Source organism: Urocampus carinirostris, chromosome 8 (genome assembly GCF_059441175.1).
Source record: "Urocampus carinirostris isolate Australia breed hairy pipefish chromosome 8, RoL_Ucar_1.0, whole genome shotgun sequence".
In the NCBI taxonomy this organism is placed as follows: domain Eukaryota; kingdom Metazoa; phylum Chordata; class Actinopteri; order Syngnathiformes; family Syngnathidae; genus Urocampus; species Urocampus carinirostris.
In genome coordinates this window covers 20386367-20402298 of record NC_142356.1, presented here as the reverse complement: position 1 = coordinate 20402298, position 15932 = coordinate 20386367, and the positions used below count along the sequence as shown (strand labels likewise).

General features: G+C 39.9%; 1 protein-coding gene across 1 annotated transcript in view; it reads left to right on the top strand.

Moving 5' to 3' along the window:
• LOC148361189 (zinc finger protein GLIS2-like) overlaps positions 1–15639 on the top strand; it is a 35971-nt gene extending 20332 nt beyond the window's left edge. The window contains exons 2-7 of the mRNA XM_088341909.1: positions 1616–1804; positions 5082–5278; positions 7256–7441; positions 8406–8539; positions 10024–10142; positions 11251–15639. Of these exons, the coding sequence (XP_088198035.1) occupies positions 1639–1804; positions 5082–5278; positions 7256–7441; positions 8406–8539; positions 10024–10142; positions 11251–11867 (1419 nt within the window). The 5' untranslated portion in view covers positions 1616–1638 and the 3' untranslated portion in view covers positions 11868–15639. The remainder of the gene's footprint in view (positions 1–1615; positions 1805–5081; positions 5279–7255; positions 7442–8405; positions 8540–10023; positions 10143–11250) is intronic.
• The last annotated feature ends 293 nt before the right edge of the window (positions 15640–15932 follow it).

The following is a 15932-nucleotide window of genomic DNA, read 5'->3' as shown; positions in this document are numbered from 1 at the left end:
TGCCGATTACCCTCCCGTGAAGCAAATAACTGGCTTTTGAGTCACTCGGCCCCAACAAGAATTCCTCCGTTTGAGTCACGGAACTGCTTTTTCGCTTTTGCTCCTCCAGAGTATCACATGGCCAAGGATGGAAAACTACCATTTAGAGCTTTAGACACTCCCCAGATGAAGGGAATGGTTAAAACCTACTCACGCTGTGATGGTTAATAATGCCGCAATAATACTTGGCGGGATGTGTTAAAACTGTGTTTGAACCAGACAATAAGATTGGATTTAAAGGTATGAGGTGCCCAACTTCTCTTTTTTTGTGGCCTGAACTGACTAGTCTATTTGAGATCTCGTGTCTTGTTTTAATATATTCTGCAGACTGTTGAAAAACCCAATGCAGGTAAACAATGGCAGGCAAACTCTTGTGTAAATACCCCTGATTTAGGTATTTTACAATAAATCAAGCATGATTGAGTTAATCAGTATTAGGTTTTGATGTGAATGAGCACAGGGTTCATTATTTCCGATACTTTTCATACTTTTCATACTTTCTATCTATCTATCTACCTACCTACCTACCTACCTACCTACCTACCTACCCTGGTCATATCACTCGAGAGGGATGACCGACAGCAAGAGAAACACATACAAAAACAAAGAAAATAAAAAAGGGAAAAAGTAGCAAAAAACACACTCAAAAATGTTTAGACCATGGCCAACCCAAATGCCCAAACACCCAAACAAGTCTAGCAACTTGGCACCCAAGTCCCTTTCGTCCCTCCAGATGAAAACAGGACAAAAGAAAGCGGCCATGTCACGCGGGTCAGGGTGACAGAACACACTTTTCTGTTCAACAGCAGAGCTCGACAGCTTTCACTGGTTTACCCCTGCCGGGTCATACGGGTGCCCTGATGAGCTCTTAGAGCACGTCTAAACATCCCACTATCCTTTTACAACACTTTTATAATACTTTCTACAAAACAATTTTAAATATAAGAGAGGGAGAGTAAACATTTAGGATGGCCCAGTTAGGTTCACATACCAAGGTATCAATATGTGTCCATTTTAACATTGGTTGCCCTCCTGTGGTCAACTAAACATTGGGAACTAGAGATTCACGGTTCACCTTAACAAGCCAGGTCATCGGGGCACCATTTCCCGTGGTTTGTCTTGGGCAAGTATAGCCTGGCGGTTCCCATCCCCCTCCATACTGCATTTTTGTAGGCGTTTGGACTGTCCCAGAAGCAGGCCTTTTCTTATTTTTTTTTTTAAATGTTTTATGCTTAACTTCCAAACAGAAACCCCGAAAAATGCATAGACAAACATGACGGTAGTCTCCAACACTTCCCACCACCTAATGTGATCCGCCCCAAACTGATTATAATAGAGAAGACGCGGTGGCAAAAAGGCATAAGGGCTCTTTGAACTCAGTTGGGCATTGTTGTCACATACTAAATAGAGAAATCATTTAACTGACTGATAGGGATACAAATGACATAAACTTTCCCCAAGCTCAATATCGCATTAAAGTTAAATAAGCATCCTACCCACTCGCCTACCCCAATTTATAGCACTTCTTTTTAAATACTGTTTAGTTTTTTTTAAATATGTTTCTCTTCACTGTCAGCTGTGCTGCGGACTCTTAAAACCATGTTGTCCTCGGACGAACCGCTGGACCTGAAGATTCCCTCAGGACAAACGTCTTGTCCCCTCCGACTTGGGAAGAGGAGCTCGTCATCTATTTGTGCGCCGCTCGCCGTACACTCGCGTCCTCGTCTGATTTACACGACTTTCCCTTCGCCGCCTTCCTCTCCAGGTAAGCCTCAAACTTCCTGATTGTTATTTAATGCATATCAAACTGGTTGCCTTTTGCACTACCGTAAATTCCGGACTATAGAGCGCACCTGATTATAAGCCGCACCCACCACATTTTAAGAGGAAAACCGTTTTTGTACTTACACAAGCCGCACCTGTATATAAGCCGCATGCGCCCACATTAAAAGATGTAACACAAACACAAAATGAACCCAAACCCGACTTTAAGTCCCGCGATTGAAACTGAATGTCCTTCATTAAAGTACACAGTCCAAGATTCGCAGCCGGCAAAATGAACGGAATATGATACCGGTACTTAAGGTTTGATGCAGACCTGCAGAGTCCGGGTCCCGTTGAAAGTAATCTAAGGAAAAAAGTGTATATTTCCAAAGGTAGGGGTGGGAAAAATATATATACACTATTGTCCGCTGCGTCCACAAACACGTGTCACGTTTCCTCCACTTCCCGTCAGCCCCCGTGGTTTTTGCCCCTTCTTTTTTATTCGCCCGTACAAAACATATCAGAATAAGTCTAAAATAAATACATTACAAAAATATACAGTTGCAAATACATATTATACATGGTTACACATATTTACAAAGAAAGACGGTACACCGAGAGTTTTTAAAGCTTTAATAATAATAATATAACTTTCATCCGGGCAGTTAATGGTAGCAACACGCTAGCAACGCGCTCGCAACACAGTAAACGGGTCTGTTAAAACTGTACTCCTCTGGCTTGTACTTGTAAAAATCACGGTAAACCGTCCTCATCTTCCTCCTTACAACTGAAGCCATCAAAGTCGTCTTCCTCAGTGTCGGAGAGAAACGTTGTCATATAGACGTCGTCCCATGCTCCCATCCACTCCTGATTCTGTGCCCTCCTCTCCGACCGGCTTTTTCGGAACCCGTTGGTGATGGTGGATTTTTTATGCTGCCCCACGCTGTCAGGAACCACTGGCAGACTTGCGAAAAAGTTGCCTTTTGCATGCAGCCAGTTTTAGTGAAAGATTTCTCGCTGCTAGTCAAGCCAAGAAGTTGCAGTCTTACTCGGCGCATATATTCCACTGGTCTAAATCTTACCTTCTGTACTCGAGCGCCGCTAGCGACCGTTAGAAAAATTACATAAATTGGCCGCATCACTGAATAAGCCGCAGGGTTGAACGTTTGGGGAAAAAAGTAGCGGCTTATAGTCCGGAATTTACAGTAATTAGAAACAAAAAGTTGCTCTCAGCTTGAAAAAGGTTGGTGACCCCCGGTATAGATTGAAGCAATCAAATCACGTTGCTTGTAATGCTCCCTAGTGGTTGCTGGGCCTTAGATAGGTGCCTGCCTCTACGTCTTGGCTTCTTCTAGTCAAGCTTCATTGTTCTTGTTGTCGCGTGATGTCACACCGAGCAAATCAGTTACATTACCCTCCTAATGCAATCAAGTCATAAGTGGATTCTCTGTTCTTTGCTAGTAACTTAATCTGCTGAACTTGCTCATTGGTCTCCCTGTGTGTTGTGTTGGCAAATAGAAATGCATTGTTGTCCTCTTCTCGCCATCGGTTTGTAATTGTGAGTATGTATCATAAGGCCAGCTGATGCAAACTGACCTAATGGAACCTAAGCAAAAGTCACTCAATCGACAGCCCATGCTTTGTCTTGCTAAATGTACCCCGTGAACAGGAGTAAGATACCATTTAAACAAGTGCTGACATGTAAGTATTTTGGACACACACAACAAAGAACAAAACAAATCCCTTTCCAAAAAAGGTATTGTCTGCATTTGATGGTTGCACACTTCACAAAAAGCAGCAGTTTACTATCTACTAAACCATTCTTAAGACATACGCTTGCTTCAAGTTAAAATGGCTATTGTGAGATAACATTCTAATACAAATCAGGAATGGGCAAGTAACAATGGTCTGTGCAGCCCTTTGAGACTCCTTGTGATTAAGGGCTATACAATAACATGACTTGACTTAATTATACTAGCCTTGATTTAAGTTATTGGTACAATTGTGGCCCATATCAACAACTGGCCTCACAATATCATTCTCTAGTTGATTTCAGGCAATTTTGCGCGATAAAATAATTTGATTGTGTAAAGTTTTCTTTAAATTATTTTATGGGGGATAGAGGGGAGGATTTGTTTGTACTAGTAGTAGCAGTATCTAGTATTGCTACCAAAGATGACTCAAGAATTGAGTATTGGTATCTGGCTAGATCAGGGTTCAGAGAGAGTTGTGGGCAGTTCAGGATCAAAAATGTTAGCAGATGGGCTGGGGCAAGAAGAAAAAATTGATTGATTTATTAGATTTGTCTTGAAACTAATGCCTCAGAAATACAGGAGGAAAAACTAAGACAGATGGGGGACAAGAGCGGCACCAAAAGAACCACAATACATATTATTAGTAGTATTTTATTTACCATTATAAGTATTGTCCTCATATTTTCACCAGTTTTGTTTGGTGGGCCGGATTAATAAGGCGGACAGGCTGCAAGTGGCCCATAAGCTGCAGTTTGCCCACCCTTGGTACAGAACAAGGGTCTCATACTTACTGCCTGGAGTCAATTGCAGCCTGCATGATGATAATTTGAGGTGCCCACCAAAATATGTAGGTTTAAGTGCAAATTATTTTGTGTAGAAAATGTTCAAAATATTGTAATTAACAGTGAAATATTTTCATTAGGGCTTTTCTTTCGGAAAAGCCGATTTTTCCCATCCTCACCCAGACCTTTGTTCCAGTGGCCCCCAAGTGTATTGAGTTTGAGACCCCCGGTCTAGAGTAAAGTGCTATGGCTACCACAGGTAACAACCAATTTAGTATGAGGCCTTTGAAATAAAGGAGAAGTTGATATCTTACTGTTTATTTATGAAATTATTTTGTAATTCCACAAATATTTTTGTCAAATAACTTCTGTATTCCCTGACCATGTCATTCTAAAATTTTCATTTTTACCAATACTGCAGCTGTTTTGACGTCATTTTAATAGTGCATCACTGTTTTGAAAATAGGATTCTTATCTCAGGTATCACGTTTGTTTAGAAAGATGAAAATACTTTGATCTTGATTTTACTTCTGTTTATATAAATTGAATTTTGTTTTTCATTCTTACATTTCTGTTACTTTTATCACATTATTCTTTTATTCTAGCTGCTTAGTCTATGCCAGACAATGATATTGATTTATCTTCCATCATCTAAAGCAGTGGTCCACAACCTTTTTCTGTACCTTTTGTGCTGACTATCATCGTTCTCGTCTTCATCCTTTCGGTTTCCCTTTCACTGCAGACTCACAGTCCCCATGTCCCGAGCGACCCGGATCCTGCTTCACTCCCCCTGCCATGGATCTCAGCCTGTCGCCTTCCTCCAGACACGCCTCCTCCCTCTCCCCCTCTCCCTCTTCACCAACGCATTCATCCCCTCCGTCACCCTTGGAGTCCCCCCACAGCACCAGGAGCAGCCCTCGGCCACAGCCTTTTTTGCAGGTGATTGTAATTCCGCCCGAATGTCCTGCATGAGTCGAAATTTGTTTTCGTTGAAACGATTCAGATGGAACACTGGACTTGATTTTGATTGACTCGGATAAAACCAACATTCATCTCATTATTTGGCCAAAAACAGAATCATGGTTTTTTTGTTTTGGGTAAAGGTTCGATTTAATTTGTGTTCATTTGAATCCTATTACTAGCACTAACTAACTTGGATCTGAATTCAATTTTGCAGTCTGACTTCATGGTTTTAAGGGCAGATACAATAATATTCTTATAACCAGCTTGGTGGCCTTAAGGTTAGGTGGCTGCCCCGGGACTGGGAGGTCACAGATTTGAGATTTGGCTTAATCATACCTAAGACTTACAACATTGGTACCCAATGCCTCCCTGCTTGGTGCTCGGCATTAGGGGTTTGGTCACCTAATGACTAGTAAATAAAATCAGAAACTCCCCCCCCCCCATAAAAAACAATCATATTGTCACCCCCCAAAGTGGTATCATGCACCAAAACATACATCAGATTAAAAAATATACACTGAATTATTCTCTTGCCAATCCCAAATGTTTGCTTCTGCAATTTCTTAATTATCAAGTTTGAGGGACCATTATTTGTAATAGGAAAGTACATGTACCAATGCTTGGTCTAACCATCAAAGCAGACACCAGCCTTTTAAAGTTTTATCTATTATTATTATTTATTATTAATTGATCATTTTAAAGTATTGGTACCACAGGTATCTGTTGCTCTCTATTGGCTGTTTTAAAATATGTAATTTCAAATAATTTGTCATTGTCTTAAATTATATGCAATTCAATGTAGAAACAAAAGCACATGAAACATTGGCCATACTTAACTGTATTTTGTTTTGTAAACTGATGCAAGCCGGGCATTGAAACCCTTGACCGTGCTCACCAAAATGCATTTGTTTGGAGCTCAGCTAACTGTAAATGTTTCAAGTGGAGCCTGTAAATCTAAGCAGATTGTTGCAAAAAACAATAAAGTAGTAGAGGATCCGGGAGGAGAGTCAAGTCGAGTCATGTTTATTTGTATAGCCCTTAATCACAAGGAGTCTCAAAGGGCCTCACAGAACACAGACTATTGCAAACTACAGAATACAACCATCTCAACCATACTCTCTTGTCACTGGTAAGGCAATGTGGCACTTTAAACATTTAAGATTAAGAGATAAATTGTGTCCTTATTTGAGCAATATCAAAAACTCCTCAAGACTCTTACTTTTCACCCATAACTCGTAGTCAGCTATAATATACAAACAGTACATACTGTATGCTTTGCATCCCTGTTTTGTGTTTTTGGGGCTCTATATGATACTATTCCAGACAAAACAAAGTTTTATCACAAAACAAAAACAAAAACACAGATTCTGAGGAGCCAAAGTCCACAAAAATCAACAATATTCCCTGATCCAGACCACTCTTCTGGTCAAGAAAAACTGGGGAATGGATCCCACTTTTGGGATGACCAAGCAAAAGTTGCCAGCCATCATAAAGGTCTGTAATTTAACAGCATCCAAGTCTATTTACTTAAAAGTAGCAGGTCCTGTCCCGGTTGGTCAATATCAAAAAGCGTTCCGTAGTGCAGTGGTCAGCACATTCCCTGGAAACATGAAAGGTCCCTGGTTTAAGACCGGGTGGATACATATGTTGGTCTGAAGAGGGATGGGCAGCATCAGAATGTACTTGCCCAAGACACACCACAGGAAATGGTGACCCTAGGATCTGTGTGCTTAAGAGATCCAACAAACCAACGATACACATCACAGAGAGAAGTGAACAGGTGGGACCCGAAGCAGAAAAACAGGTGAAAAATCCATACTAGATGTAAATTTAGCAAAGAAAATCTCAAATGAAGATGCAACCGGAAATCCAGAGACCCACCTTTCCATATACAGTACATGCAATCATGCATTTTACCAACATGACCAATTTGTTTTTGTGTGTGCATCGCAGGAAGCAACAGCGTACGGAAGGCTTGAGGGCGACGCGTCACCTCAGCGCTACCCATTTTATTTCCCTATTGCGAGCCCACGAGTGGGGTACGGCTTCCCGTCTTCTCTTTTCAGTGGTCAGAAAAGGGAAACACAAGCCTCAGAAGAGCCTTCGTTGGATGTTCAGCTTGCCTGCCGCTGGATGAAGGTAATTGTTGTACTGCCCCTTTAACCTCTAATGATCATAGCTGACATTTTTTTAATACACAAAAATATTTCAATACGATCATATCCAGAAAAGATTTTCATTCATGGTCATTGTTTCAGTAATCTCGTAAATCACGCGAGATTTTGCATGCTCGTCCCGAGATTACTGTCACTGAATTTGGACAGGCAGAATCGGCACTTAACAAGAGAAAGACAATTAGTTCAGTATTTCCCAATCTTTTTTTTTGGCACATGGCACACTTTTTGGATCTTAAGGCACACATTCTCTCTAAAATATTACCATACTACATGCCACATTTTTTAAATATTAAATTATCATGCTGCCTAAATTGACAGTGTAATGTATCTGTGGTCACCTTGGCTCAAGAAGTAATACAAGTTATTCATTTTGGTTAATCACTTTGCTGTAATTTGGTATTTTACTATAGGTTTAACATAATTTCCAAGTTTAAGTATATTTTCATTGTTTTTTAAGAAAAAAATCAAAATTAGTACTTTAAATGAGAAAATGCATCTGCCATTGTAACAATAAAAATGTATAACTCAGTTCTCACTTTTTCGGTGGAAAATAAGAAAATAATTAGAATTGCAAAATGATGTGCGAGATTTTTCTTGATTTTATTAATTTTTAATATTTTTTGTTGTGCAATCTTAAACAGGTTCATCAAACATAATTTCCCTGTACTATCTCGCAAGCAGATAATCAGTATATTAAAAGAAAATAAATGGCAATCTGCTGCCACCTACTGATATGGATGAGTGTGACAGTTACCCGGCTGATCACTTGAAGGAAGCTTATACAATAGACAATGGCATACTTTTAGCAAGATGAATTTAAGCACACTAGAGACTAGAGAACGGCTTACAGCAAACTAGTCTTCCCCAGCACACTGGTTAGAACTAAAAAACTGAACGAGTGCATCTATATTTTCCTTATCCTGCAGTGCCACCTTCTGTTCGAGTCGCTGCAGGAGTTGGTGGACCACATCAACGACGCTCACGTCAAACCAGAAAAAGACAACGGGTACAGCTGTAAATGGCAAGGCTGTGCTCGCAATGGTCGAGGGTTCAACGCAAGGTACTCACCCACCTTTGTCCTTATTCTGTGTTTGTTGAGGTTACGTTTCATGACATCTGATAAGTTTTTATTGTCCCATTTGTCACCCAGTGGGGACTTTCCAAAAGTATTGCGCTACTGAGGCTTGAAATATGTTGGCCTCTGCTACCATATGTGGCGCTATAAGATTATACCTAATTGTCCAATAACAAAGCAAACAAAATTTTACGCTGGATTGATATTTAAGAAGGGTGGGGGCTATACTGGGAATTTCGCTATCTATACGATACAAGTATATACAGGGTAGTATCAAATGATACTGATCCGATACCTTTACTTTTGCATGGAAATATCATAAACATTGACTTTAGCTGGGTTAGTTTATAATTTTGGTGAACAAGACACTAAAGTGTTTAATTACTTACCAAATAACTACACTGCAAACTTTAACAGTACAAAATAAAATAAATAGGAATGTTTTTATTACAACTGTTTTAAATCAAAAGCCATGAGAGCCTAAACAAAAAAGCAGAAATTTAACCAATCAGGAACATGTTTACATTTTGGTGGCAGCTCACTGCTCTCTTTTTCCACGGTTTATATCAATTTGAGGTGTTGCCACAATAGCAGACTTCTTTACTGCACAAATTACACCTGGCATTGTCTTTTTCTGTAGATGAAAAAAAAGTACACTCAGTGCAGCCCTTGTTATTTGCCTGTCATTTTTTGCTTCTGGTAGGAGGTTGCGCATAGATTTGCCCCTTTGCTGTGCCTGGCAGGTTGGATATAACTGCAGGCCAGGTAGGTAGAGGTGCTAAAAAGTGTGCATGGGAGTCAGGACTCAGACATAAACCTATAGAATTGCCGAGGGAGAGAAGGACTGCACTATAGAAGGTCCGCCATATCTACATAGAGAAGCATCGCTTTGAAAAAATTGTTGGAGGAGCAAAGTATTGATTCCAGGACAATAGTACTGATCCAAACCAAATACTTGCTTAGCATTGATGAAATCGATATTTGGATCAATTCACCAACCCCTAATATTTAATACTGCACGGACAAATTGACGGAAATTTGCTTAAAGGAATGTTTGCATGTAAATGGGTTTGTTTACAATACATATGACATTTTTTATTATTTTTTTCTGGTGTAGTAATGGTCTGTAATCTGTACAACCCTTTGAGACTTCTTGTGATTAGGGCTATACAAATAAACATGACTTTACATGTAAAATGAAGCGACAATGCATAGCGAATGCTCAGCAGATGACAGACGCGATTGGATTTGTGTTAGAAATAGTTTTAATAACGCCTTAAAGAAAAACGATACATACATTCATCCAAGGCCGTACATTTGGTCTTGACATTGGTGGAGACTGCATTTTTAAGTGATTTTTAAGTTATAACATTACATATAACAACAATGATTACTGGGGACACGTCCCCTCCCTTTATGGCCATGCCCTTGCTTTTGTCTGCTTGATACGCCTGTAATTTTCTCCACAGGTATAAAATGCTGATCCACATCCGCACACACACCAACGAGAAGCCGCATCATTGTCCCACGTGCAGCAAGAGCTTTTCCCGCCTGGAGAATCTTAAGATCCACACCCGCTCACACACAGGTGAGTGCTGCCTCATTGCATTAAACTGACAACTACATTTTGATAAATGCTTTAACTACCTTCACCTCGGTGTTATTTAAAAATGTCGTAAAAAGATTTAAACTGACATGAAGCTTTGGAAAATGTTCGTCATTTGTAGCAATAATTGCCAACGTAATTAAGCGAAATAAATACATTTTTAAGCAATGCACATAGGCTGTTTATTTTTTTGCTTTTATTATAACATAATAATTTAGATATTGGGTGATGTATAATTGATTAGTTTATTTTTCAAATTGCTTGCAGAGAAGCGCAATTTTTGCCTTTTAAGAATATCTAATTTAAAGTTGCTAAATGTAAAATGACCACAAGAGGGCAACCAACGATGCATTCGTCCTAAGTGACAATTGATTAAAACATTTTAATTTTTAAATATTATCTATAAGATTTTTAATAGACCTAATACATTCTATTTAAATAGCACGATACCAATATTAGAAAATTATTTAAATTTAAAGTAATCTTGTTGTATACAAAATACAGTTAAATAGACTTGATAGTTTATATAACATATCTTACTTGATATATTTTATATAATTTCTATTCGCATCATAGACCTGAATACATTTAATATAAAATAAAACAGTTTATTTCATAAATATTCTGACAAGTTTATTTAATAATTGTCTTCATTGACTTGAAAATCACTATAAAAATGCAGACCATTTACCATTTACTAATTTTCTTTATTATCTTATTGATTTTGAAAACGTGCAGTGGTTAGCACCATTCGCCTGACATGCAAAAGGGGCCCAGTTCGAGTCTGGGTGGAAACATTTGTTGCCCTGGAAAGGCTGTACTTGCCCAATACACACCACAGGCAAATCGTGCCCCGATAACTAAAGTGGTTAACTGATCCAACCAACCAAACAACTATACATTTTTTAACATGTATTAATATTTTGAATATCATTATAAAGAACATAAGATTCAAAAAGGGCCCTTTTTGAAATGGCGCGGTAAAAAATATTAACATACTTTACATACTGGTCAAATATTACAAAGTGTCCCTTAAAATTCAATTAATTTTCAAACCTAATTTGATTTTTTTTCGCTTTCCACCGTCCAGGAGAGAAACCTTACATCTGCCCATACGAGGGCTGCAGCAAACGCTACTCCAACTCCAGCGATCGCTTCAAGCACACCCGCACGCATTACGTGGACAAGCCTTACTGCTGCAAGATGGCAGGCTGCCTGAAGCGTTATACAGACCCCAGCTCGCTACGCAAGCACATCAAAGCTCACGGGCACTTTGTCAGCCAGGAGCAAGGCATCACCCACAAGACGGCGGGAAACCGGGAGGTGGCCGAACCACCTTCCACAGAGGGTGCCCGACTCATTCACCCGGGGGCCGCCGCCCTCCTGGGCGGCCTTGGGACGACGCTTCCCCTGTCGGCGCTCCGCCACCCCCGTGCGCCTATCTTTTCCGTTGGAGGACGGGCAGCCCTGAACCCGTTCGGGCTAGCGGACTCGCAGGTTTTTCACTTCGGACTTTCTGCAGCGTCCATGTTGGGGCTGAATGCTTTGGGAAGGCTGTGCCGCACTGGGGGCGACGGGGAGGGTGCGGAACCAGAAGGCGAGGTTTTGAACCTGTCGGCTGGGGTGGCAGATAGGGGGAAGGATTCTTTGTCATGGGTAGTTGTCCCGCCAAGGGCACTTCTACTCAAACCAGCAGTTGTCATTTAGAATGAACAGTTGGAGCAGTAAGGGTGAGGGCAGCGTGAGGTTGGTGGCCTCCTGATTTTCTCTTTTAGATCCTTCACTTTTTCTTGTTTCAAATATTTACAAAAAGTTTAAAATAGCAAATAACCCAAAACATTTTGAGTGTAGCAAGCAAGATCTCATACACTTTTTCAAAAAGTAATACTGTATTTTCTGTACTGTAAGGCGCACCTAAAAATTCCGATTTGGCCAGGAATTTGAAAGTTTGCCTCATAACCCATGCGCCTTATACACTGCAAAATATGTTGTATAAGATTTGAAATGCATACAGTTTTAATACGTGTGTGTTACTACACAAGGTTTTACAGTGTAGTAACGAATCTGAGCAATGATTGATCAATCGGAAAAACATCACCAACCGAAAGTCACAGCAGTGATAGCTCCAAAATGTAACCGCTAGACTACAAGTAATATTAACAACACATAAAAATATATTTTATCTCATTATTACACTATTTTTACTCCAGGTGCCGGAAACGAATGCTAGAGAATGGAGAAAACAGAAGTTTTTCTGAAAGATAAATATAAAAAAACACTCATACAAAGTCTGATTCACCAAGATAAACCTATTATATACACTTCTAATCAGTGCTAACTTTGCAGTCGCTCGAACAGTGACTGCCTTCAACCAGGAGAAGATGTCATCATGTGGTGTCCAACTGTCACTGGGCGTTTCGACCCCAAACCACAACGCCCTCGAGTTGGCGGGCCAGCAGTGATGGCCAGTCACTGCCCATCATCTCCTGGTCCCCAGCTAAACTTCTCTCTCCTACTCCAGAGCCAGCAAGAGGCTCTCTCCGCGGCTTCCCCCACCCTATGGGCAGCTGCCTTCCTCTCCCTTCCACTTATTCCCAGAGCTGTTAATGTGTCCCATACAGACTGTGCTGGGGAGCCCCAGCACCCGACCTCCACTGGGAATAGCCAGGTCTGCCACCCCTTGTCCCTGCACTGTTGGACCAGTTCTTGATATTTGGCGTTTTTCCTTTCATGGGCTTCGCTCCATCCATCTTCCCACAGTACAGTTATCTCAATCAGGATGATCTTTTGGGCCTCTTCCAACCAAATTGCGATCTCTGGCTTCAAGGAAGTTTGGACTACCTGGGGAAAGTGTAATTTCCTTCCCAGGTCTACCCTCATCTGCCATGTTGGTGCTGTTTGCAGGAGGCTCTTCTTGGTCTTCTTGGAGTGGTTTTTCTCTTTGTGTTTTTCTTACGTTTATTTATATTTTTCAAGACAACTTTCTGTTTTCTCCATTCTCTAACATTAGTTTCTGGCACCGTGAGTCAAACTCTGATGATGAGATCAAATCGATTGCCTTTTCGCATATTGTCTGTATCACTGGTGGTCTAGTGCTAACTGTCAGCACTGTCACTTGAGTTCGATACCTGTTGTACACATTATTTTGTGATCTTAGTCAGTCATTTTTTTTGACTGATCAATTATTGCACAAATAAGGTATTACCATAAAATCTCGAATAATAGAGCACACCGACATTTCTGGCCAATTTGGGGTTTTTAGGTGCGCCTTATAGTCCAACAAATATGATAATTATCAAAACAGGCTGGTAAAGTGCCATTTCATAAGATAGGTAAAATTGTCTAAAAGCACTGTGGACTTTAATGAGATCCTCCCCTCAGTTCAACATGAAGCCGCCAAGGTGCCTGGCCACAGAAACTACAAACAGGTCTTTAGAAAAAATAAAAATAAAAAGACAAATCTGCACATGCAACACAAATATATTCATGGTGCAAAAGTAGTGTTCATGTGTGGATGCGTGGTATACAGTGCATAACAAGTGGATTAGGTCTCTTGGTTTAAACAACAAAAACAAACAAATATGTGTTTCAATGAAAACTATTAGGGGATGAAGGAAGCTTTCTTCCAAAATTCTAAGTAGGCTGTCAGACCAAACATACATACAACTATTATACCAGAACCATTTTAACTTCCATTATTTGTTGTAGTTTTCATATAAGCCTTCAAAGAAGAATATTGAGTCATGGAAGACAGGGGTGTCAAAATTGAGACCCAAGGGCCATTTGCAGGCCGCTGACCATTTCACTGCAGCATACACTAAAATGGATATTTGCGCCTTATATACATTTAATAGACTGGATGGATTATTTTTAAATCCAAATGTGTAATTTACATTATACAACACTTTTGACCCAAAATGTGTCCTTTTGGCAAAACGTTTTTAATAGAGAGGTTTTTGGGTTGTTGTTTACAAGCATTTATTGCAAATAACAGTTAAAAAAATCAAAGTAGCCTACATATCCTTTTATCTTTTGTGTGTTGGGTGCCTTAAGGAGAAAGTTTGAACACCTGGGTGGTAGTTGTACATATTTTAATTAATTTTCAATTAAGAAAATACCTAAACATTTAAAAACCTTTCTTCAAGGCTATAGTAAAAATAAAATAAAATGGATGGATTCAAGAAAATATCCCTCAAATACAGTATTCTCTTAAATTCACTGAAAAAAGAAAGTCTAATAATTATATAAGGGAAAAATATTCAATATCAATTGAACTATTTTTAAAAGTAATAACATTGACTATCAAAGCCAATGAAAGCCAAATGAGTTAAAGATGCACATTTGTATTACTGGATTACTTATAATCATTTGTTAAGCACTGTATTTCTAACGTGAAACCTCGCTGAGGAACATAAAGAGCCTTCGAATCAGCTCAAAGTCGTATAACAATCATTATTTTGCACTTTTATTGTACTTAACCTTCTGTAAAACAGAAACAAGTGGATGAGAGCTTTTGAAGAATTCATCCCGACTTCTTGCAATGTACAATCAAAATCTTTTTCGCGTTCGACAAACCTCACTGTCGCTTCCGCTCGGCCGTCGTATAAATGAAAATACGAGAAGTGGAACTGTAGTACGGGGTGCAACGAAGAAATATACCGCATTAATTTATCCTATGACTAACGACTAGCTAGCCCATTGTAGAGGTGGGTGCTACAAAGGGCGTATCTATATTCAGGGAACATATAAGCAAGCTTAAAGTGCTTTAATGTTTCCGTTGGTACATCATTTGAGGACAAAGGTATTCGGATGTGTTTTAGAGTTCCTGAGGAAAGGCCCTTACATTGGGTAAAACTAGTACCTAAAAGATGAGCCACAAAGAGTTTGGTGTGGAACAGGAAGAGATCTGGATTCTATGTCCCATTTGGGCGAAATGAGTGTAAATAGCAATCACAGAACCGCAAAAGGAAATTTTATACCAACCATGTTTTTCCTTCCAACTCACCATCCCAACACTTTTGTCCATAGAGTCTGTATGCACCAAATTACAGGACTCAATGCTATCTCCTCGCCTTGGTTATCATTGACAAAGATCTCAACGAGATCTGCCCTCTGCAGAACGAACAAGGGGCTAGCACACGCTGTGCCAGTGCCACTGCCGCGTAATACTACTATCTTACAAATACGTTAAACAAGAGGAAGGCATTTTCATGATTAAAAAAAGGTTCGACAACGGCTACATGTAGCCTGTTCATGTTTTATTCTGTTTTTTCTATCTCCGACGTGTCCCGAATGTGCCTTGTGTTCCCGACCAAAACGTATCATACCGTCTTTGAAAACATTTACGCAAAAAAAGTAAAAATGTATACATGTAATTTTTTGTAAAACTTGACAACAGATGCAACTTGCGCATCAGGGCCACTGTGATGTTTTCCAAATGACTATGACGGAATGCCAATAAAAACAAATGTAAATGGTTCATTCTTGTCTTATGTTGTGGCGGGGAGCCCTTTTTCATGTGTTCTTACAGTGTTTGAAACAACGTCTGCCCGGACGCCCGGGGCGTATATGTTTTACGTGGGGCGTACAACTTTCACGTCTCTGCCTGGGTAGCTGACAACTTTTTCAAGGAAAAAAAAAAAAAAAATTTTTCATATGAAACGTTTGCTTTCGTTCGGTTTGGAAATTTCGGAATTTCGGTTCGTTTGACAATTTGCATACTCAGCAGCCAATCAGAAGCCTGCATCGAATAACTTTGTGTCAAGAACCAGG